This window comes from Vanellus vanellus (assembly GCF_965231255.1).
Source record: "Vanellus vanellus genome assembly, chromosome: 1".
NCBI classification, from domain to species: Eukaryota; Metazoa; Chordata; class Aves; order Charadriiformes; family Charadriidae; genus Vanellus; species Vanellus vanellus.
In genome coordinates this window covers 86,206,412-86,229,858 of record NC_138905.1, presented here as the reverse complement: position 1 = coordinate 86,229,858, position 23,447 = coordinate 86,206,412, and the positions used below count along the sequence as shown (strand labels likewise).

Below are 23,447 nucleotides of genomic sequence, written 5' to 3'. Positions count from 1 at the left end.
CGTTCAAATACACGGAAACAGTTCTTTACGGTTCGGGTGACAGAGCACTGGAACAGGCTGCCCAGGGAGGTTGTGGAGTCCCCTTCCCTGGAGATTTTCAAGACCCGCCTGGATGCAGTCCTGAGAAATGTGCTCTAGGCAATCCTGCTTTGGCGGGAGAGTTGGACTAGATGATCTCTAGAGGTCCCTTCCAACTCTGATAATTCTGTGATTCTGTGACTACAACAGTAGCTGCCATCAGCTACAAGGATGCGGGCAATGAACCAGTGTAGACCAGACCTCTGCTTTGTGACCTTCTGCTGTTTTCTTTTTAAGGCTTTTTTTTTTTTTTTTTTTAATGGAGAGGGAGAATTCTCTTGTTCTGTTTTATAATCTTCCTTCATTATTGTCCATTTATATTGTGGAGATAGTTAGGTGCATGGTCTTGGAAACACTGAGGGCACTATCAAGGACATCAGTGCTGAGATCTTTCCACCAACCATGCTCTGGCATGGTGGTAATCTCTCCAAGCAAACAAGGGGATGGTATCAACCTGGCAGTTTCATCTGCTTTCCAACTCTGCTTCCTAAATCGCAGTCAGATTGCATCAGGCTTCATTGCATGCTCACAGGAGCCAAAGTAACAATATTTTTTTTTTTTATCTCCAACTTCCAGCTGTTTCAATGTTTGCATGTGTGTAGATGCTCCTTATTTGTGTCAAAATACGTTGTGTCTTAGAAGAAAGCCCTATTCACTTATCTGGTGTGCTGCCACACAGTCTTGCAGGTATTCCTTTCCTGCCTGACAGTAAGGATGGCAAGGTCCCAGACTGGACTATCCATTAACACCAACAAAGGAAAGGTTCTGTGAGGTTTAGGAGTTCATGAACATTCACTAAGGGCAGGAGGATTTTCCTATGCTATCATGTTGAATATCCACACTATTTTCAGTGTGCCATGGACACTAACCAGCTCAGCAGTCCCTTTGGCTCACCCCTTATTTGAAACTCAGAGACGCATCTCAGGGAACTGTGCTCCAGTAACAGCAACAGACAGTAGGGGTGGGGGACAGCAGGAGAAGAAAAGGTAGGAAGTGCACTTGCTACAGCAGCAGAGTCCAATACTGTGTTTAAGAAAAGCCTCAGCCTTCTGAAAATGAAGCTGTCAAAATGTAAATCCCACCCACGCGTGCTTAGTCCTAGCTTTTGTTCTCCTCTATTAAGGACAATGTATTTCTGCAGCCCTTTGAGTTGGTTTCTGTCTTGCAGACACAGCAGTGCATGCAGGAATGAGGGCTGAGCTGAGCTGGCCAGGATTGTTTGGCTTTCACAGGGAAAGGTTGCTTGAACAGAACAAAGAGGGTTTTGTGGAAGGTTTTGATTTTCAATTTTTTTTTCCTTTTTTTTTTTTTTCTTTTTTCTTTCCTTTGGGAAGGATTCTCCAGGCTGAAAAGAAGGAGATTAGCTGTGTACCTACTCCTGGGTGAGACTCAGGTTCATACCCCTTTTTAAACCTGGCTCTGTGGCACCCCGGCTGCATGGCACAGGCTATCAGCTGTGTCAGAGGACACCACAGTATCTGGGTAAGCCAGTGAGACTGGGAGGGAAGGGAAGGAGCGACCCTGTTTGTGTTGTGAGTCAGAATAAAAACATCTCATCAGGGTGATGCTTTTCAGGAAACAAACCCACTGATTTCTGGCCAGCCATCTTCAAGCTTGGCTGAAGTCAGTCAGAAAAGGTATTTCTGGGAAAACGGAATTTCCCAAGTTTGTGATACATTTGTTTCATATCACATTGCAGCTTTCCATTTTTGTTTGCTTGTGCGCCTGGTTATTTTTTGGTCAAAATCCATTTGTTCCTTTGCAGAGCTGCTCTCCAAGCTGTTTTACTACCTCTTGCAGAACTAACTAGAATTAAATATTAAAAAAAAAATGTGGAGGAGACCATTCATCCCGTCCTTCCCAGTAACAGAACTGCAAGGGTGGTAACTGGGAGCAGAACAGCAATAACCAACACCCAGGGACAGTCCTGCTGCAGCTCTGTGAACAATTTGTGCTGTAGTAAGTGGAGTTATCCTGCTTCAAAGCATCTGCAAAGATACGATGCAAGCCCAATAAAGCAACTTTGACTGTTTTTTTTTTTTTTTGGATTTGAGCCCATTTCACAGCTTGCCCTGCTCTTTCTCCTTTAGGCATGACTACAAAATCCCAGTATAGACCCAGTCTGTTGCTTGAAGTCAAGATAAAGCCGTCCTGGCTCACATTGTATCTTTCTAAGGCTAAAGACCCAGGACAAACTGAGACCAGAGAGAAGAAAATGAAGTTTTCCTCATTCCTTGTCTCACAGTAGATTTAAACTGAATTGGGATTTTTTCCCTTGCCACGGGGCTTTGCCAAAATCCTTGGCCCTGCCACACCCTGCACAGCCACCATGCCCTTAAGGAACCTCTTTATCCCCACCTCTCCTTTCACTTACCTACTACCTATTCCTGCAACTTGAATTTTCCTTCTGGAGATATAGACAGATTCAGGAAAGGAGGTGGATGTGGGCACAGAGATCAGAGACAAATTCCACTGCCTAGCTACGTTGCCTCTGCGATGCTCGTGTATTCCTGCCTTAAAAGAAGCCTGCAGATATTAAGGTTGAACCACAGGGCAGATAGGGTTTCTCCAGAGCTATTGGTGCTGGTGCAGCAAAGGGCTGTCCATGGGCTGGAATGAGATGTGGCATTTTCAGGCTGGGGATAGGAGCAGCGATGGCCCCAGGAGATGCCCTACCGGCTGTGCCCAGTGCGGGCTATCACACAGGCAACAGCAGCGACCAATCCTGCCCAAACCTCCTCAGCTCTTCTGGCTCATCCCTCATACCACTGTGCCATGGATGTGTAGGCAGCTGCCTGCTGCCTCCGGGGTGGCACAGGGGAAGCTGCGTAGTACTGAGGGATGGACCGGCTTCTGTTACCACGAATGTCTCCAAGAAATTCCTCTGGGAATGGAAAGGCCTTGCAAACGGACAACTAGAGCTGCACAGAGGTGTGTTGTATCCCAGCCTGGCTTTCCTTCTCTCTGTCTGACTCACGTTCCCTCTTTATGAGAAGAGTTTCCTCGACCAGCTAATTCAGGTGGAGTAACCGAAGGGCAGTGTCACCGCTCAGGGCAGTCTCTTGGCAGTGAGAAGTGGTTGGTTGGCACATAGACGACGCAGAAAAGAGAGATCTCCTTTAAAGAGAGAGGGAAATCCTTTATGCTATTGCACCGCTCAGGCCTGAAGTCAGGAAATTACTTTTCCCATTCCCTTTTTCTCTCTTCAAACACCATCTTTCAAAACAGAAGCTATTTCACTGTCTGCCCAGTCATCCAACTCAAACTCTTTGAAAATCAGGGCAGAATATATCTTATAAAACAAGGGAACAAGCTTAATAACAGGGATCAGTAATTTTCCTGGGGTATTTATTTGCCTCCTGTTTTTTTGAGCTCTAATCTGTCCCTCTTGTTCTTTGTCCCAGGGGCCTGGGCATATATATAATGTCAGATGAATGGCTGTGACACAGGTCTGAGGCTAGAGGGGCTGAGCTCTAAGGAAAGACTTCAGAATCTGACAGCGAAGGTCAACAACATCCAAGAGGCTACAGAGAGATATGCTAGGGCATGCTGTAGTTTTGTGACACACTGGTTTTGGTGACAATTGTTTTCTATAAAGCTCCAGGCTTGTACAGATTCTCCTATCCCATTCAACTCAGGGAGGTGATAAAAGCTCCTGAAGATCACAAACTCACGTGGGGGACAGACGTTGGAGGACCAACATCCAATGTGTGCGTAGGAAATATTCCCTGATACTCTGCAAGCTTTTAAAAGAGGAAAATGAATCACAAAAATGCAGTTATGTTATGGTTTCTATTTCATTGAGTAATAAAGATAAATAAAGAACAGCATACTGAATGAGATAAATGGAACTAAAACATTATGACTCATATGTCCCAAGACAGAGCTGTCAGAACAAGGTGTTTTGTATTCCTGGTTGAGTAACCGACCTGCTGATGATGTCACATCATGTTTTTCATCATGGTATCTAATCTTTCACTGAAATAACAAATATGGCCAGAGAGCTCAAAAAGCAAAATGACTGTGGACAGATCAATCAAAGTCATTAGTTTTCTCCTTTTCTTCATTGGGTGCTTACCAATCTAGTTACATAACCTGCTTCCTCTATAACCACGTCAGAACTCTGTAATTAATAATAGTCAGTAATTACCTGGCAGACCCTGCCCATTAATGCCAGACCCAGGCAGTGCTGGTCATCAGTAGGTGCCACAGATTTGTTCTAGCTCAGGTGTGGGCCCACAGTCACATTCCGACAGGGCTCTGCCAACTCCCCCCAGCTGTGATGTTGTGGCAGCGTATGCCCTGCATGTCTGAAGCCGGTGCTCCAGGTGGTACTGAGCATGGCTTGTGCTGTGCATTGCAAGGATGCACTCCTGTTGCACAGAGCAGATGTTTGGGCAGCTTCCCAGGAAGGGACTGGCTGTTTCTGAGGGCAACCACCATCCCATGACATGACCTTCAGTCATCCCACTCTGTGGTGGGAGGGACAGCATGTTAGCTCAGCAGTGCAGCATGTAATTTTCATCCAGTCCTAGGACACTGCAGCAGCAGGAGAAGGCAGTTCAAGCCCTGGGCATTTGGAAACTGGAAGCTCTCAACATCCAGTCTTTTGTTGTCATCTCAGTCAGAGAAAGTTAACCTGTGGCTTGACAACATAGTGTGAAGCCGTCACAGCACAGCAAAAGCCTCTCTCTCCCCAAGATGTGGGAAATCCAGATCAGCATGCCATGTTGCTGTTGCAGTACACAGGAGATGATGAAGCCTGGACAGGCAAAGCAATCTCTGGAAGACTGAAAGAGAACCTGAACTAGGAAATGCTATGTTCTTGTACCTCAAGCTGTGTTAGGTTTATACCCCTGTGTATAAAACTAAGAGTATGTGAGTGAGAATCACAGGTAGATTTACTAATCCTGAGAAATTATAGCCGCTGCCATGAGTGCGTGTCTGTCCAGTAAGGGCTTTCAGGGGTCCCAGATAGAAGCAATATGGTTTGTGGAGCTAGAGGTGAAGTAATATGTAGAATGGGAAATGGCTTCCAGAGAAGACATATAGGCATCATGTACTCTTACGTCTTTGGAGAAAGTTGTTGACAAGGCACATTCTAGTGATCAGAGTTGCTGCAGTTTAGGAAAGTAGCATCCCATCTTGACTTCATCTTATGTCATGTTTATTGCTGTCAGAACATGGTCACTGGAACGGACCATGTAAACAAATGCATACTGCACATTATCCTGTAGGAAACTTTTTCATCAAATGTTCACTCAGTACATTACAGGCTGAGTGTCACCTTCTTGTCTTAAAAGTGTTCTACATCTCAATCTGAAATCTCCAAAGAGGCCTGTTCCTTAGTAATGGAAGTTTTTCAGTCAAAGGTAGGTGTGTTGATCACAACCTTGAGCTTCACAAATTTCCACCATGAACTTCCATTTTTTTTTTTTTTTTTTTTATGACAGAAGTAGCATATTTAATGCCTCACACGTATGCACTCCTAGCAGACCTTTTCCAGTAGTATCTGTGATCTTTTTAAGCTTTCAGAAAGTTGCACCATTGCCACAGATACTTACAATGCATGCACAAACAACCATGTCAAAACGAACACACTGGTCATGCATGTCTTTATGTCCTCTTCCAAGACGCACACAAAGTTTGCCCATAAGATTAGGGTGGCATGCATTGGTTAGACAACAGCCCACAGTGCTCACTTTGTCCCTCATGGAGAGAGGTGGTTTCTGAGGCAGGCAGCACTCAAGCCAAGAGAGTTTTGACAAGCTGGTGTCAACATCTGGTGCTAGCTCCAGCATCAGCCCTGAAATGACTGAAACTCCTTGTCCCTCAGAAGATACAGGGCCCAGCAATTTTCTTCAGGTACTCCAAGAAAAGAGAAATGTAAACCAAAGTCCTCATACTGTCAAGTTACGCAGTTTTGGGATATCCCAGGTAATGGAAAAAACCTAAGGCCAGTTTCTCCAGTGACAAATAGCTCTGTCACTGTACTAGGCCAAAGCTGGCTCTGTGCATCTGAGAAGTGTTGAGCCTGAGGTAACCTAGCCTGCTGGACTACAGAGTGCTGCCACCATGCAGAGTGTGGCGTAGCTCACCCTGAGGCAGATCTGGTACCTTCACGGGTCTATGAGGAGTCACTCGGGTGTCACTGCCCCCTCCTCCCCTGGGCTTCTAGTCTCAGGAACATGCCTGCAGAGTCTCTGTGGCACTCTCTCTCGGAATATCTGGCCCTTGTTAGCTTAGGCTTGGTGTCCTGTGAAGGTTTTTGTAATGTTTCCAGACCTGAGCAGGCAGTGCTGTGCCTCAGCTAATGATCGCAGCCGGACTTTCCATGGAGCCGGCTAAGCTCTCTGCATCCTCAGCACAGTTAAGCTGCAAGCAGAATATGAGCTCCTGAGTGATTGGTAATCGTAGCTGCTCCTCGGTGTCATCCTAGGATTGTGAGTACTGCTAGTTTTGCCTTGGCCATGTTTTCAGAAGGGGGCTGGCAAAGTTGCTGAGCTATGCTATGTTCTTCTAGCATGGCAGTTAGGTGAACAGTAGTAACTCTGTGGGACTTGGGAGCTACTGTCTTTCCTGAATGTCTCCATAGGAAATTAGTATAACAAAATACTAGGTGCCCTAGTGGTGGAAGACACAGAGAAGGCAGAGTTACTGAATGCCTTCTTTTCTTCGGTCTTCACTGCTAAAGCTGTCCCTCACGAAACCCGTACTCTGAAGGCAAAGGGGAAGATCTGGAGAGAGGAAGATTTTCCCTCAGTTGAGGAGGACCGGGTCAGAGACTACTTGGCCAAGCTGGACATTTATAAGTCCATGGGCCCTGACGGGATGCACCCGCGAGTGCTGAGAGAGCGGCAGATGTTATTGCTAGACCACTCTCCATCGTCTTTGAAAGGCCATGGAGAACAGGAGAGGTGCCTGAGGACTGGAGGAAGGCTGACATCACTCCGATCTTCAAAAAAGGCAAGAAGGAGGACCCAGGGAACTACAGACAAGTTAGTCTCACCTCTGTCCCTGGGAAAGTAATGGAGCGACTCATTCTGGATGTCATCTCCAAACACGTTGAGGAACAGGAAGTTATGGGAAGTGGTCAACATGGATTTACCAAGGGTAAATCATGCTTGACCAATCTGATAGCTTTCTGTGATGTTATAACTGGTTGGCTGGATGAGGGGAGAGTCATAGATGTCATCTACCTTGACTTTAGCAAGGCTTTTGACACTGTCTCCCATAACACCCTCATCAGGAAGCTGAGGAAGTATGGGCTAGATGAGGTGACAGTGAGGTGGATTGAGAGTTGGCTGCGGGACAGAACTCAGAGGGTTGTGATCAGCGGCAGAGAGTCTAGTTGGAGGCCTGTAACCAGTGGTGTCCCCCAGGGGTCAATACTTGGTCCAATCTTGTTTAATATATTCATTAATGACCTGGATGAGGGGACAGAGTGTATCCTCAGCAAGTTCGCCGATGATACCAAACTGGGTGGGGTGGCTGACACCCCAGAGGTCCGTGCTGCCATCCAGCGTGACCTGGACAGGCTGGAGAGCTGGGCAGAGAAGAACCTAATGAGGTTCAACAAAAGCAAGTGCAAGGTCCTGCACCTGGGGAGGAAGAATGTAAAGCACCAGTATAGGTTAGGGGCGGACCTGCTGGGAAGTAGCTCTGAGGAGAAGGATCTGGGGGTCCTAGTAGACAGTAGATTATCCATGAGCCAGCAATGTTCCCTTGTTACCAAAAGGGCCAATGGAATCCTGGGCTGCATAGGGAAGAGTGTGGCCAGTAAGTCAAAGGAGGTCATTCTCCCCCTCTACTCTGCACTGCTGAGGCCACAACTGGAATACTGTGTCCAGTTTTGGGCTCCCCAGTTCAAGAGGGACAGGGAACTGCTGGAGCGAGTCCAGCGAAGGGCAACTAAGATGATTAAGGGCTTGGAGCATCTCCCTTATGAGGAAAGGCTGAAAGAGCTGGGACTCTTTAGCCTGGAGAAGAGAAGGCTGAGGGGAGACCTTATTATGGCATACAAGTATCTAAAGGGTGGGTTGAAGGAGGATGGAGCCAGGCTCTTTTCATTGGTTCCAAGTGACAGGACGAGGGGCAATGGGCACAAGTTAGAACACAGGAAGTTCTGTTCAAATACACGGAAAAACTTCTTTACAGTGAGGGTGACAGAGCACTGGAACAGGCTGCCCAGGGAGGTTGTGGAGTCCCCTTCTCTGGAGATTTTCAAGACCCGCCTGGATGCAGTCCTGAGTAATGTGCTCTAGGCAATCCTGCTTTAGCAGGGGAGTTGGACTAGATGATCTCTAGAGGTCCCTTCCAACTCTGAAAACTCCGTGATTCCGTGATTTCATGAAAACTCAAAAAGACCGTAAGGAAGGGGAATGTGGTTTTATTTCACAAATCTCAAAAAAATTATGTCACAGCACCAAGATGCGTGCACCTCAGTGCCCTGGCCAGGTTCACTTATGTGCAGGAGAAACAGCGCAGGGAACTTACCAGATCTCAGTGAGAAAGGCCTGAAAACAAATGGCTAAATAAAACAGCTGTTTTAATAAGACAGAATAAGAAGAGGAATGTAGACAGTGAGTAAATCTAACATCCCTTCAGACACTGGGCACCCCCCCATTCACGCAGAGTTGGACAGACGCCAGACAGATTTCCCCACGGCACACTGCACAGGTCCTGCCCGTGAAGGGAAGCTCCCCCTTTTTAGTCATCTGAACTATTACATATTTTCTTACAGGAACACAACTCTATTCCTAAAGGATGTTTGAACTTCCTGCCACGCACGTAGATAGCGGCAGGGCCACAAAGGTGGTGTAGTGGCTAGAACCACGCAGGAGCTGCCTGCAGGCTCCTCTGCTACGATCCCACCAGCTGAGTTCATCCTGCAGCCATGGGGGGTGTGTGGCACGGCACGGCCCAAAGGCCACACCGCACGTGCAGCACAGCACAGCGCAGCGCAGGCCTGTGTGTATAAATTAAGGATTACATAGGTAGCGAACGGGCTTCTCAGTCCCTAAGCACAAGCCCTGAGAGAGCAGACATGGCATGTTCGAGATCACCAGCTCCTCAAGTGCTGTGTCCTCTGCAAGGCTCCCAATACACGACCCCCACCTCTTCCTCCACAGGGGGAACTCTTGACCTTCTGGGTTTGGCAGGGAGGGTGAGTAAGCTTTGCGGACACCTTGTGAGGGAAGTCTCTCATCAGAGGTGTTGGTGAGCACTTCATCCTTGACACAGCTCTGGCAGCATGGAAAGACCTCGCCAGGCGTGAGGCTGAACCACTGCCGGGCTGAGCTCTGGGTGCTTCGGGGGAAGGTCCTGCACGCCACACGGAACTGCCGCACCACGGGGAGGGGTTTCCTGCACAGAAGAGTAAACCTCACTTTTCTGCCAACAAAGCATTATCACCCCTTTCAAAATTACAAGCAGGCTTCAGAGAGGTTGTGCAATTATTAAGTTTTTAAACGCAAACATCTATCAGCCCTCTCGCTCCCCAGCTAAGGGAGTTCTGCTGAGGGTGGGCCGGTCAAGACGTGTAATTACGTGGTAGCAACCTCAGTCAAACCATTTTTTTTTTGCCTTTCTTCCTAGATTGGCCCGGAGCCAGCAGAGCCTGGGGGGTGTGCTTCCGCCATCGGCTGCCCACGGAGCCGGAGCCCCTGTCTGCAGGAACAGAGACAGAAAGGAGGACAGCACCACAGGAAAAGAGCGGTGCCGGCAGGTTCACAGGGAGAGGAGAAGCCATGTACAAGAAAAAGCTGAGAGGGTAAAAAAAAATTAAAAATAATTAAATTGCTGACCAAAAGAAAAACACCCCAGCTTCAGCTCTGTGTTGTCGCTGCACCAACCCAAGGGGACCCCACGCTTTGTCACCCTGGGGTGTGCTTTCTGTCTGGGCAAAGTCTCTGCCATGCTTGGGGAAGGGCGATGGGTGATACTGGGGCCAGTGTACCCGACTGGGAGCCCTGGTCTCGGGTCAACCGCAGTGGGTGAGGGGCCACACCGACTTCTGAGCCTGTTGGGGAAGTTCCTGTTGGCATAAAACTGTCACGGGAGCCGTAAAACGGCGGGGAACAAAAGGCGCTGATAAAAACGAGTGAAAGAAAGGGGTGGGTTGGGGACGGGCTAAGGCAGGAGCTGTCGCACCCCAACACTGGGCAGCAAGAGAATCCGAAAGTGCCTCTTCCCTGCTCGCCTGTTTTGAGGTCTTGAAACGGCTGTTGTGCTACAAAATAAACAGGAAGTGTCAGACCAGACATTTTCTGTCCAATAGAGGGGAAAAAAAGTAATAGTTTTAATGCAAAGTTCAGTAAAGAAGTGCATCGGCTGTGCAAAGCATTAGCAATCGGGGAAAAACGCAGGGCAATTTATCTGTAAACTCACAACTTATCCCAAGTATTTTCTTATCTGGTTTGTGGAGAAAAGGAATAGGTGCTGGGATTCTGTGTATGTTCTGTAGCATGGGAATGTTTTATGATGTTTTTAAATCTCTTGTCTGTCCTGCTGTTAGTTGTTTGAATTTACATTAATCCGTCATTTAAAAAAATAGCAAGTTTTATCTGTAGCAGATATTTATAAGAATGCAGACTTTTGTTTATATTGCATTAAGTTGATTACACAATAAATTTCACTTGGCTTAACAGACCTTTAAGGTGCTATATCTTGAAGATTAGTGTATTGCAACATAGTTCTAAAGAAATCTGCATGTATAGTTTCTGTGGTTTATATACACAGAGTTTACATGGAGAAAATAAAGAGATACACTCTGTGGTTTATAAACTTGTTTGTGTACATATGTATTTTAATGTGCAGGAGGCTGGGATGAGGAAGGAGACAGGGCAAGAAGGCAAAACCTTCTGACTGACTGAGATAAATGAGATGCTTTTTTACATAGGTGATGAGTGCTGCAGCTAGACAATATGTGACAGTTGTTTGATCTGCAAGATTTCATTAGTCCTTAGTTCAGACAGTGGTGTGTTTTGTAGGTTTTTTTTGTTGTTGTTGTTATTGGTGGGTGCCAATCTAGAAAACAATCTACAGGCTTATTGCTTCTCTGTTAACACTGTCCTAGATTTATTCTGAATTACTCTAATGTGGAAAAATATATATCTGAAGTGCATTCTCATATAAATCTCTATATGAAGCAATCGTAAAAAGACTAAAGTGCTCATGGTGACTTCGCATGTATGTATCATGGATAATTACTGATATAAAGGTTACGTTCATGAGCAACACTGGCAATCTTTGTATTGTTACTTAATTGGCAATATTTAGAGGTCTGTTCTAAACTGAACAGATCTGGATCTAAGAGATGGACTATCCATCAGAAAATGTCATTCTTGGGAGCTGCATCTTTTATGTAGAGAGCACTTTTTCCTTCTCTCGTGCAAGATTGTGCTGACTGTGCTAATCCTTATGATAATACAAACAGCCAGCAAGAGAATCCAATAAGGAGAAATACTCAGCTTCATAATTTTTGGTGGTTTTATTTTCTTTCTTTAATTTTTTTAGTTTTTACAAAAATTGCAATGGCTCCCTCATTGAAAAGGGCTACATAGGAACCCTGGCAAAATATCTGATGCATGAAAAGGCATAGAAAGCTTTTAGAAATACTCACACTGATGAGGAAGAGAACAGCCATAGGGAGGGGTGAGGAGATGAAAGTTCTTTATGCAGTTGCAGACAAAGGGAGGATCAGGTCGTTCAGGGCTTGGTTCCTTTACCCTGCTCTGGTGCCTGCCATTTTCCTTGCATTGCTCTCTCATGTTTTGCCCTTCTCAGTTATCCTCTCATTTCCTCCACCCTCCCCTTTTTTTGTGTACTGGAGAACTACTGAAAACAAAGTTGTAACCAGTGATTCCTTGAAGTTTCTCTTCTGTTTCAGCATGTATGTATCTAAGAAGGCGTTAAAACATAATTTTGACCCCTGTAAGGCTCCACAGGACACATACCTACTATGCAAACTGCAGTGGGGTGAGACCGGCAAGCTTTGGAAACACTGGGTGAAAAAGGACCGTTACCATGCTGAAGTCTGCTTCTTGGAGAAGATCTTTAAGAATAGAAGATCCAATAATTATGTCAACTGTTCCATCTCCTGGTACTTGTCCTGGAGCCCTTGTGCGGAATGCTGCCGTAAAATACTGAATTTCTTAGAGGAGAACTCAAATGTGAACATAGATATACATGTAGCACGTCTTTATCGCATACGAGATGAAAGAAACCGCCAAGGTCTGCGGGAGCTTGTGAGCTCGCAGGAAGTAACCATTGCTGTCATGGAAATTGAAGGCAAGGTTTCCCCTGCTTTGTGGGACTGGGAAGGGGTGAATTGGTGAACTTTGTGCATGGGTAAATCTGGTATAGGCTTGCTTCTGTGCCCAGAGTCCTGCTGAGCTTCTTTGGGGGCACATCCATCACCATCCAGTGACTGAGTGTCACATCCAAAAAAAAGATGTTCAAATATTGCAGGAGAAGGGGCACAGGACTTTTAGCAACTAGACCTGTATGAAAAGTCTCCCTTGTTTAAAGACGTTGTCTTTCTATCACAGAATGGAAGATAGGGTGCTTCTCCCTTGTCCTAGGGGACTAAATGTGGCTGCCAGGATAAGGCTGGCTGAAAGGGCCTCCCACTGATAAAAAAGCGCAGAGAGTATGGCATTGGTTTCAAATATGGCCTGTCCGTGGCCAAGCTGTCTCTGTGTCATGGGCACAGGAAGAGGTCAAAAAGTCTTGTTCCCTGAGCTTGTCTAGTATCTGAATAAACTCAGGTTAGTCATCTTGCTTCCATTTCTCTAGACTATACTTACTGTTGGAAAACCTTTACCCAAGGAGACGCTGATGACAATTCCTGGACTGAGGGCTTTCGACCGAAGATAACTGAGAATCGTTTGAAGCTCAAGGACATCTTAGAGGTTAGTAGACTCTGAGGGGTATGCAGAACCACATGAAACGATTTGCAGTCTGAGGTCACCGAGCTGTAAAAAGCAGGAAAGAAGCTGTGCATATCTAGTTGGAGTTTAAAGAGCGCTGCAGCATGCTTTTGGAAAAAGTAATCATAGGAACTATCCTGTCCAGTTGGGAGAGAAGCATTGTGTATTTTCTTCCATCATATTACAAAGCAAAGGCTAAGAGTGTAGCTTTTCTCCTTCAGGCTCCAGAGTGGGAAATCCCTTGATTATCATCTGAAATTCCAGTCTCATCCCAAAACTGCCTACCAGAGTCCTTTCTAATCTGGATCTGAGCATAGGTTTCTGTTCAGCAAATGATGCTACTCACTCGCTTTCTGTCACTATCTGCAGTGGTCTGACACACCCCTGCCAGTCACTGGGCCCCTACAAACTTCATTAAAGTCCCTTCCAGATTTGATTCAGCAACTTCCCTGGCTGGTCCCAAGGGCCCAATTTCTGCAAGATGAGAAAAGCTGTTCAAAAGAGAAAGTCTGTCCCCTGGGAAAATCCAAACTTTGTATTTGTGTTGTGCCAGACCTCCTGAAAGGTAGGAGAGACAAGAGTGAGTGTGTTCACCAACAGTGCTGAGTGTCTGTGCCCCTGGAGACTAGATACCTTGCTTGAATGAACAGGCCCACATCCTTGGCCTGGAAGGACTGTGTACAAGAAAAAAAAAATCTAGCAAAACTAATATGAGTTCTGCAGCATTTTGATTTCAGTGTATTAGTTTTCTGACAAATGCTATTTTTAGTGAAACAGTGAAAGAAATCTGTGGCTAAGTAGGTCATTGAACATCTGGGAAATCCATTTTATATGGCATCTATGGAAAAGAAATATTCTAGGCTACTACAAGTAATAGGCTTCTCCTGCTATGTCCATTCCAAACCCCAGCAAGTCCAACGTGCAATTTTTAAAGGATCTAAATGTCATATTTTTATTTTCATTTCAGGATCTTCCACTCGTATAATCATAGAATTATAGAATATCTCAGGTTGGAAGGGACCTATAAGGATCATTGAGTCCAACTCTGTGCTCCTCACAGATCTGCCTAAAACTAAACCATATGACTAAAAACCGTCATCCAGATGCTCCTTGAACTCTGACAGGCTTGGTGCTGTGACCACTTCCCTGGGGATCCTGTTCCAGTGACTGACCACTGTCTCAATAAAGAACCTTTTCCCAATGTCCAAGCTGAACTTCACCGATGCAGATTCATTCCATTTCCTCCTGTCCTGTCACTGGTCTCCAGAGAGAGGAGATCAGCACCAGGATTACGCTGTCCTAGGTGGAGAATTTGGCACTTGCTCTTATTAAATTTCATACGGTTGGTGATCGCCCAGCTCTGCAGTCTATCCAGATCTCTCTGTAAGGTCTCTCTACCCTTGAGGGAGTCCATAGCTGCTTGTAGTTTAGTATCGTTGATAAACTTACCTAATGTACATTCAATTCCTGTGTCCAGATCATTTATAAAAACATTAAAGAGCACTGGCCCTAAAATTGAGCCCTGAGGAATCCCACTGGTGACTGGCTGCCAGCCTGATGTAACCCTATTTACTGTAAGTCTTTGAGCCTAACCTGTCAGCCAATTGCTCATCCAAAGTTTTATGGACTTGTCTAGCTGCATGGTCGACATTTTATCCAGAAGGATGCTGTAAGAGACAGTATTAAAAGCTTTGCTGAAATCCCAAACCACCACATCTACTGGCTTCCCTTGGTCAACTAAATGGGTGACGTTGTCATAAAAGGAATTAAGTTGGTTAAGCAGGACTTTCCCCTCATGAACCCGAGTGGGCTATGACCAATGACTGCATTATCTCTCACATGTTTTTCAGTAATTCCCAGAATAACCTTCTCCATAATTTTACCAGGCACTGAAGTGAGACTGACAGGCCTGTAATTACCAGGGTCTTCCTTGTTACCCTTCTTGAGAACTGGGACAACATTTGACAGCTTCCAGTTGACTGGGACCTCTCCAGACACCCAAGACCATTGAAAAATAATGGAGAGAGGTCTTGCAGTAACATCAGCCAGCTCTTTTCAGCACTCTGGGATGAATCTCATCGGGCCTTATAGATTTATGTGCATCCAGCTGGAGCAGCAAGTCTCATACAAGTTCAGGGTGTCCTGGGAATTTATCATCCTCCCAGTCATGGGCTTCCAACACAAGGCTCCAGGGGTCCCAGGGCCCATCATCGGTGTTAAAGACAGAGTCAAAGAAGGTATTAAATGTCTCTGCTTTGTCTACATCCCTATTTATGAGGTGACTGACCCTGTCAAGACAAGAGGTAACTGCCCTAGCCTCCAAATCTGCAATCTTTGTTAACTTAGTAGTGACGTCTGGCAAGGCTTCCCTGTCATCATCATGCATCATTTCTCTAAGATAAGACTGGAAAATGGTGACAGGGCAGACTGCTGAGCCATGGTATCACAATTCCCTCTGCTTCCAATTACTATCTGGATTATTGGTCTACCCATAGTGAGGTTTTTCCATAGCAGCATCTTGATCAGCAAATGTCTAATCCATAGCACTTGGGCCAAGACTATTTGGATAGTTGGAGATGATTTTCAGGCCACTTTCATACTTGAATATGATGAGCATTTACAGTTGACCCCTTTGTGTGTACTCATCTGAGTGAACTGTGACAGCTCAGATGGATTTTTGGATATAAGGTCTGTGTCTCCACCCTCACAGTTCCCTGCTACATCTTGATTTCCATCTCATTTGTTTTCCACTTCTGCCATCTACTGCTTACAAACACTGCTTAGCCCCATATCCACCTTTTAATCCCTCGCTTCTCTTAAGATCTACTCAGACGCAACGCACATCACCACCACTGCAGCAGGTTTGGCTCCTCCTTGTTCTGCTGACTGGTGTAAAAAACACAGCTTCAACCTTAGGAAAGGTAGCTGGGACCCACCTCTCCAGCTGCATTTCCCAACTGTCTTCCCTTGAAGGGTTATCTCACAGCTGTACCAGCTGTCCCCTGGACCTGCACCACACACTATGACCGTACAAGTTCAGAGCTATCAATACTACTGATAGATGGTCCCCTGCAGATTGTCCTGCCTCTGTTATGAGAAAAATCATAAACCACTTACTGTTGGTTAAACACGCAGGTTCCTATCTCACGGTCCTGGTCCATGCCAGTGACAGGACGAAGGAGCGTTAGCTGTGACGGATAGACTATTTGCATAATAACATAGGGCCTGAATAATGAAAATCCTGGCAGAGAAACTCCATATTTCTAGAGTCTTCTGAAGATTTCTTACAAGACCTCTTTAGCATTTCACTTGTGGATACCCAAGTAGGGTGGATTTCTACCCTACCTGTGGACATGACATGGTGAGATGGGTTAACTCTGACAGGCAGCTAAGTACCATACAGCTGCTTCCTCTTCCCTCTCCCCACCCCACGGAATGGGGAAGATAATCAGAAGGGCAAAAATGATAAAAGCCATGCATCAAGATAAAGGCAGTTTAATAGGTGGAGGGGAAAAATAGAAAAGAAGCCCCGACTGATGCAGAGGCAATCACTCACCAACCAGTCTCCAAGCAAAGTCAACTTCAGAAAAAATCCCCACAAGTTTTATTGTTGAGAATACCATTAGATGACATGAAAAATCTCTGTGGTCAGTTTGGGTCGGTTGTCCCAGCTGTCCTCTTGCCCACCCCCAGCCTACTCACTTGGGGGGCAGAGTCAGAAACAGAGAAGGCCTTGATGCTGTGCAAGTGCTGTTCTGCAATAAATAAAATGTTGGTGTGCTATCAACACTGTTTTGGTCACCAGCCTAAACACCAGCAACATACGGGCTGCTATGAAGAAAACCAACTCCATCCGCGATGGTGCCCAATGGTTATAATGCCTGGTCCTGACGGAGGTTTTCTGCTCCTCATGGAGGTTGTACCTCCCATGGGAGCTACAGCTTACATGTGAATTTTGGGGAGAGTTTAACTATACGGTCACCATTGAGCAACCCCTGAGTGCTTGGAAAAACTCAGTGCTGAAAGTTCCTAGAGCTGCTCTCAACACCCCCTCTGGTATGTCTGATAGGAAACGAACAGAGGAATCATTGCTTTCTCTCAAGTGAAGTCCACCTGGTTTTGTCATCCCTCTCCTCTCACTATTCAAAACCCTGCCAGCTGTGTGATGGCTGTGTGCCTGACTCAGCCTCTCAAAGGAAGAGTATGGACATGCTGATGTCCACTGAGCTCCCACTTCTGGTTTGGGGTACTTATTGTTCTGCCAAGTGCTTTGACACAGCATGTGCATTGAAACAGAGAGGCAGAAATGAGGCAAAACCAGTAAGATAAATATACAGAATGTCTGTGATGCAAAGTAGCGTGAGATGACTGTAGAAGGACTACTGAGAGTAGAAAATCATAGTCCAAAATACAGATATGTTCACTTGCAGCTTTTCTTTTTTCTTATGACTTCTCATGAAATGTATTTGATCCACTTCTCTGATTTCTATAGCCTCACCAGTTAATGTGAAAGAATTATGTTACAAGGATATTGGGATGTTTTGTTTAGCTAAGAAAAATGAATACTGAAGTAAGCACACGGTTAAGTCCTTCCCACTAACTACCTGTCCTCCACCTTGCTTGGGTCAGGGCTCTGCTGACACACCCTCGTGGCTGGCTGCCATTTCATTCCATTGTTCGGAGTCAGACTAATAACGCTCACCCAATAGTAGCAGGGCATCATCAGATATCGTAATCTCTTACGTTTCAGCTTCCACGTATGGAAACTGAATACCAGTCTTAGCAGATGATGCTGCGTAACCTGCAGAGGAAATGAAAGCAAAGGTACTGAGAGAGATAAAAAGGTCTTGGGTGGGTATGCTTATCAGTCAGAGCTATAAACTCATATGTTACTAAGGATGTCTATTTGTGTATCTACAAATCTACAAACTTCTTTTTATATGCATTGTTATGCGTACATATGTATGTAAATTTTTGTGTGTGTACTCATACATATATATGCGTACACACAGAGATATATTTTAGCCCTTTTTTAAATTTGAAGTTCACAGAGTAAATCTCAAAAGGCTCTGTGTTTTTTTTCTGTCCATAAAAATGTAGATATCTATTGAGAAAACTCCATTAAATCCAAACAAAGATAGAGTGGATTTTCCTTTACTGTCAAATGTCCCAGCAGCAGAACAATTGAACTAACACAAAATTTACCTTTACAAATTAAGTCCAGGAGACGCTAGTTAAGTGGAGATTGAGACCTAAGCCTCTGTGGCATGAGCCTCAAGCTTTTCGTCACTTTTCAGTTTTGCCTTCCCCCCTTGCTTCCAGACTTCCACCAGCTGATTCTCACCTCTTTCCAATAGATGATTCAGCCAGAGAATAGAAAACTCAGTACCTATAAAATCCTCTGAGACTTGCAAGCTTGGATCTTGGCTGATTCAAACCTTGTCCCTTTTTGTCTTCTATGATCTAAGTTTTTTTTTTTTTCTGTGCTCCTCTTCCATCTCTCTAACCTGCCTGTCTTTCCTAATTTCTTTCATATTTTTCCATTTCTATGACTTCTACTGCAGTCCAAATGTGTATTTTAATCCTGAATAAAATTGTTCAGTGGAATGCTGGAGTTGGTGTTACTAGACGTACATCTTGGGTTTCGAGTGTCAGATAAACCAAAAGATATTTGAGAAAAATTGTGAACTATGTGCCTGTTCTCTCAAGACTCACCTGGCTCAGTGAGATAAATTAGGGGAGTACATCCAGTAGACACCGCCACTGTAATACTGTCATGCTGCGGGATTGTTATGCTGAAATCTGTTTCTTGGGAGATATCTGCAGGGAGCTAGCTCCCTGTTGCTCTGTCTGCCTCTCTGTCACCTAGTGTGTATCCTGGAGTCCCTGTGCAAAGTGTACAGAATCACAGAATCACAGAATGGTCAGGGTTGGAAGGGACCTCTGGAGATCATCTAGTCCAACCCCCCTGCCAGAGCAGGGTCACCTACAGCAGGTTGCACAGGATGGTGTCCAGGTGGGTTTTGAATGTCTCCAGAGTAGGAGACTCCACAGCCTCTCTGGGCAGCCTGTTCCAGTGCTCTGCCACCCTCAAAGTAAAGAAGTTCCTCCTCATGTTAAGATGGAACTTCCTGTGTTCAAGTTTGTGCCCGTTACCTCTTGTCCTGTCACTGGGCACCACGGAAAAAAAGACTTCCCATCCCCCTGGCACCTTCCCTTTAAGTATTTATAAGTATTAATAAGATCCCCCCTCAGTCTTCTCTACACTAAAAAGACCCAAGTGCCTCAGTCTTTCCTCATAGGAGAGATGTTCTAATCCCCTAATCATCTTTGTAGCCCTTTGCTGGACCCTCTCCAGCAGATCCCTGTCCTTGAACTGAGGAGCCCAGAACTGGACACAGTACTCCAGGTGCGGCCTCACCAGGGCAGAGTAGATGGGGAGGATGACCTCCCTCAACCTGCTGGCCACACTCTTCTTGATGCACCCCAGGATGCCATTGGCCTTCTTGGCCACCAGGACACATTGCTGGCTCATGGTCATCCTGTTGTCCACCAGGACTCCCAGGTTCCTTTCCACAGAGCTGTTCTCCAGGAGGTCAGCCCCCAACCTGTACCGATTGAGGCCAGAAGAAACTGTGAAGTTTCTAGATGATTACCCCCGGTGAATCTGCTTATATACATATAGCAAGGCTCTACTACCACCAAAGGGAATATTATTGTGAAGGTCTAAGGAACCTGGTACATAAAGGAGTCATGAACAAGTGCATGTCCACCATACTGTGTGCCCTTTGCAGCGTGTGTTCCTGCATTTATGTTCAGCAGGTATGCATGTGAAGGTGGTGGTTATTTTTTAAAAGAATACGTTTGCTGGAGTGGGTGAGATGTATTCAGATGTTACCAATAACTCAGCATTACAAATCACCTTCACATTTATCTCTAGCATTATCTTAAGCAACTTCTCTAATGGGAGATAACTGACAGCATGAGAAATAGAAAAAATATTATGGTAATATTATCTGTTTGAGCAATATGAGGTCTGACCCCGATACATGACCATTGCTACAGACATGTAGCCTCTTAAAGGCATACTGGATTACTGCTGTTTGCTCATAAAGGCCAAGACAGAGTTTTTCCACCCAGATATATGACCCTGCTGGGGTTTGTCATCATCCTCTGAAGCACTAAATTTTGATCCCCGTAGACAGGATGTGCAAGTTCTTCCAGAAACACGAAAATTCACTTGTGTGGTAACCTTGTCTTTCTGATTTTATTAGGGTTAAAGCAACTGCTGGATTTGGAAGGGATTCCTCTCCTCACATTAGGCTGGCAGGGACAAGACAATGACGTTTCCTTTTTTTTTTTGGTTTTCTACCATCTCATAGAGCACATTCAGTTTCCTGGAAACACCTGGAAATGTTGTGTTACAAATTCCCTGCTTCTGCTTATACTAATTTTTTTTCTCTTTCTGCTTTCTATGGCACATTGCTGGGTTTATACCAGGAATTACTGCTACTAAGCACTGCTGCTAATCAGCAATATCTTGCAGATCAGAATGAGCATCTCAAAGCCTAATTTACTACTGCATGTTTGTAAATATCTACTGCAGAGAGAAGGAAATAAAGAGGATGCTATAGTATGAATGCATTATTGAATACCATGTCCATGAACTCAAAAACACATTAGTCAAACACTTTTTTATTTATTTCAAGAAGTCACTGAGTGTCTGAGTTGATTCCACTCACTCTTGCTAAGGTAGGAACTAATGCAACCAATAAGGAACAATTCTGTCCTGTGAAGTGAGTAGTGATCTTGCAGCAGAATCATAGAATCATAGAATGGTTTAGGTTGGAAGGGACCTCGAAGATCATCGAGTTCCAACCCCCCTGCCATAGGCAGGGACACCTCCCACTAGACCAGGTTGCTCAAAGCCTCATCCAGCCTGGCCTTGAACACCTCCAGGGATGGGGCACCCACAACTTCTCTGGGCAACCTGTTCCAGTGCCTTACCACCCTTAAAGTGAAAAATTTCTTCCTAACATTTAATCTAAATCTACCCCCTTCCAGTTTAAAGCCATTCCCCCTCATCCTATCACTACATGCCCTAGTAAAAATTCTTTCCACAGCTCTCCCGTACGCCCCCTTTAGGTACTGGAAGGCCACTGTAAGGTCTACCCCGAGCCTTCTCTTCTCCAGGCTGAACAACCCCAACTCTCTCAGCCTTTCCTCAAAAGAGAGGTATTTTGTCACTCTGATCAATTTCGTGGCCCTCCTCTGGACGCACTCCAACAGGTCCATGTCTTTCCTATGTTGGGGGCTCCAGAGCTGGATGCAGTACTCCAGGTGGGGTCTCACGAGAGAGTGGAGTAGAGGGGCAGAATCACATCCCTTGACCTGCTGGCCATGCTTCTTCTGATGCAGCCCAGGATATGGTTGGCCTTCTGGGCTGTGATCGCACATTGCTGGCTCATGTTGATCTTCTTGTCAATCAACACCCCCAGGTCCCTGTCCTCAGGGCTGCTCTCCAGCCATTCCCCGCCAAGCCTGTATTTGTGCTTGGAATTGCCCTGACCGAGATGTAGGACCTTGCACTTGGCCTTGTTGAACTGCATGAGATTAGCTTGGGCCCACCTCTCCAGCCTGTCCAGGTCCCTCTGGGTGGTGTCCCTCCCCTCCAGCGTGTCTACCTCGCCAAACAGCTTGGTATAATCAGCAAACTTGCTGAGGGTGCACTCGACCCCACTGTCCATGTCTCCAACAAAGATGTTGAATAGCACCGGTCCCATTACCAACCCCTGAAGAACGCCAGTCATAACTGGTCTCCACTTGGACATCGAGCCGTTCACTGCAACTCTTTGAGTGCAATTGTCCAGCCAGTTCTTTATCCACCAAGTGGTCCATCTGTTGAATCCTTGTCTCTCCAATGTAGAGACCAGGGTATCGTGTGGGACAGTGTCAAACACTTTGCACAAGTCCAGGTAGACTACATTGGTTGCTCTTCCCTTGTCCACTGCCCCTGTAACCCCTTCGTAGAAGGCCACCAAATTTGTCAGGCATGACTTGCCCTTGGTGAAGCCATGCTGGCTGTCACCAATCACCTCCTTATTTTCTATGTGCCTCAGCAGAGTTTCCAGGAGGATCTGCTCCATGATCTTGCCAGGCACAGAGGTGAGACTGACTGGCCTGTAGTTCCCCAGGTCTTCCTTATTTCCCTTTTTGAAAATAGGAGTTATGTTTCCCCTTTTCCAGTCGGCAGGAACCTCACCAGACTGCCATGACTTCTCAAATATGATGGCTAGTGGCTTAGCAACTTCATCTGCCAGTTCCCTCAGGACCCGCGGATGTGTCTCATCAGGTCCCATGGGCTTGTGCACCTTCATGTTCCTCAGGTGAGGAAGAAGAGGCCCTGAAGGGAGATGATGTGTTGGCACTGCGCTGTCTGATAACCTGCCATGACCAGCCTTCTCTTTCAGAGGGTCCTGCCAGTGCCTGAATCCCTCCTCCCTCTGTACTCCACCATTCATTTTCACTTCTGTTTTTTCTGCCCTTGCAGGAAACTGTATATTTTTTGACAATAGAATACAAATAAATCGTTTCCCTAGCTTTACAATCCCAAGGCAGACTTGGCATTGAGGAAGGCAATGGCGTTGTCCTCAAGCAGTACACATTCCTAGACAACAGCTCACCAGGGATCCATTTCTGCAGCTTGCATCAGGCCACAAAATAATTGTGTCACAAAACCAGAGGAAACTGTAAGTGACAGAGACTGACTCAGCACAGTCATCTCTAGCTAAGCCATATGAAGAATTCTTTTGTATTGCCTTTGGTCTGCAAGCCAGTTTTGGGTGTGTCAGTCAGAGGAAATCTCACTAGCAACAAGCATCGTTTCACTCATTTTTCAGATTAAATGGGAAATACTTTTTGCTGCATCTTGCGTGAGTTACAGAACAGATCACAGGAAGGCGATGCCCAGTTCATAATGCAGAGCAGATTTCTCAGGGCACTGGAAAAAGCCTATTCTTTTTACATCACTGACCTGTCATGATCAATAGCTTCTGCAGATGCTCACCAGCTTGCTCAGGTCTTGCTCTCAGGGTGCCCACGTGAGTACAGAGCTCTTCTCTGTTGTGAAGTTTCATAAATATTTGGGTGTTCCTACACAACAAGCTGTCCACTGCCATAGCTGTCCTGGGTGCTGGGCAGCTTGCTTAGACTTAGCCTGAGAATGTCCGGCTAGACACTGGCCGCAGCTGTAGATGTGTCCTCACACACACTGAGGGTCTTTCTTGCTTACGTGAGGACTCGGGGTCAAGAGTGTATGGTATAAGTGGTCCTTGGAACTCCACAGAATGGTCTCATGAAGGGAAATGGCAGTAACCATCACCACCTGCTGGAGCACCATAAAATCACAAGCTTTTGTTTCCCTCTCTCCACTGGGTT

The 23,447-nt window shown here is 45.8% G+C and overlaps 1 protein-coding gene across 1 annotated transcript; it reads left to right on the top strand.

Annotated features, from left to right (window-relative positions):
- Window positions 1-9,718: 9,718 nt before the first annotated feature.
- Window positions 9,719-14,644, top strand: LOC309681444 (C->U-editing enzyme APOBEC-1-like). The gene is made up of 4 exons (XM_082495331.1): window positions 9,719-9,850; window positions 11,969-12,369; window positions 12,877-12,992; window positions 13,978-14,644. The coding sequence occupies exons 1-4, from the start codon at window positions 9,828-9,830 to the stop codon at window positions 13,993-13,995; spliced, it is 558 nt and encodes a 185-aa protein (XP_082351457.1). The 5' UTR covers window positions 9,719-9,827; the 3' UTR covers window positions 13,996-14,644.
- Window positions 14,645-23,447: the final 8,803 nt, after the last annotated feature.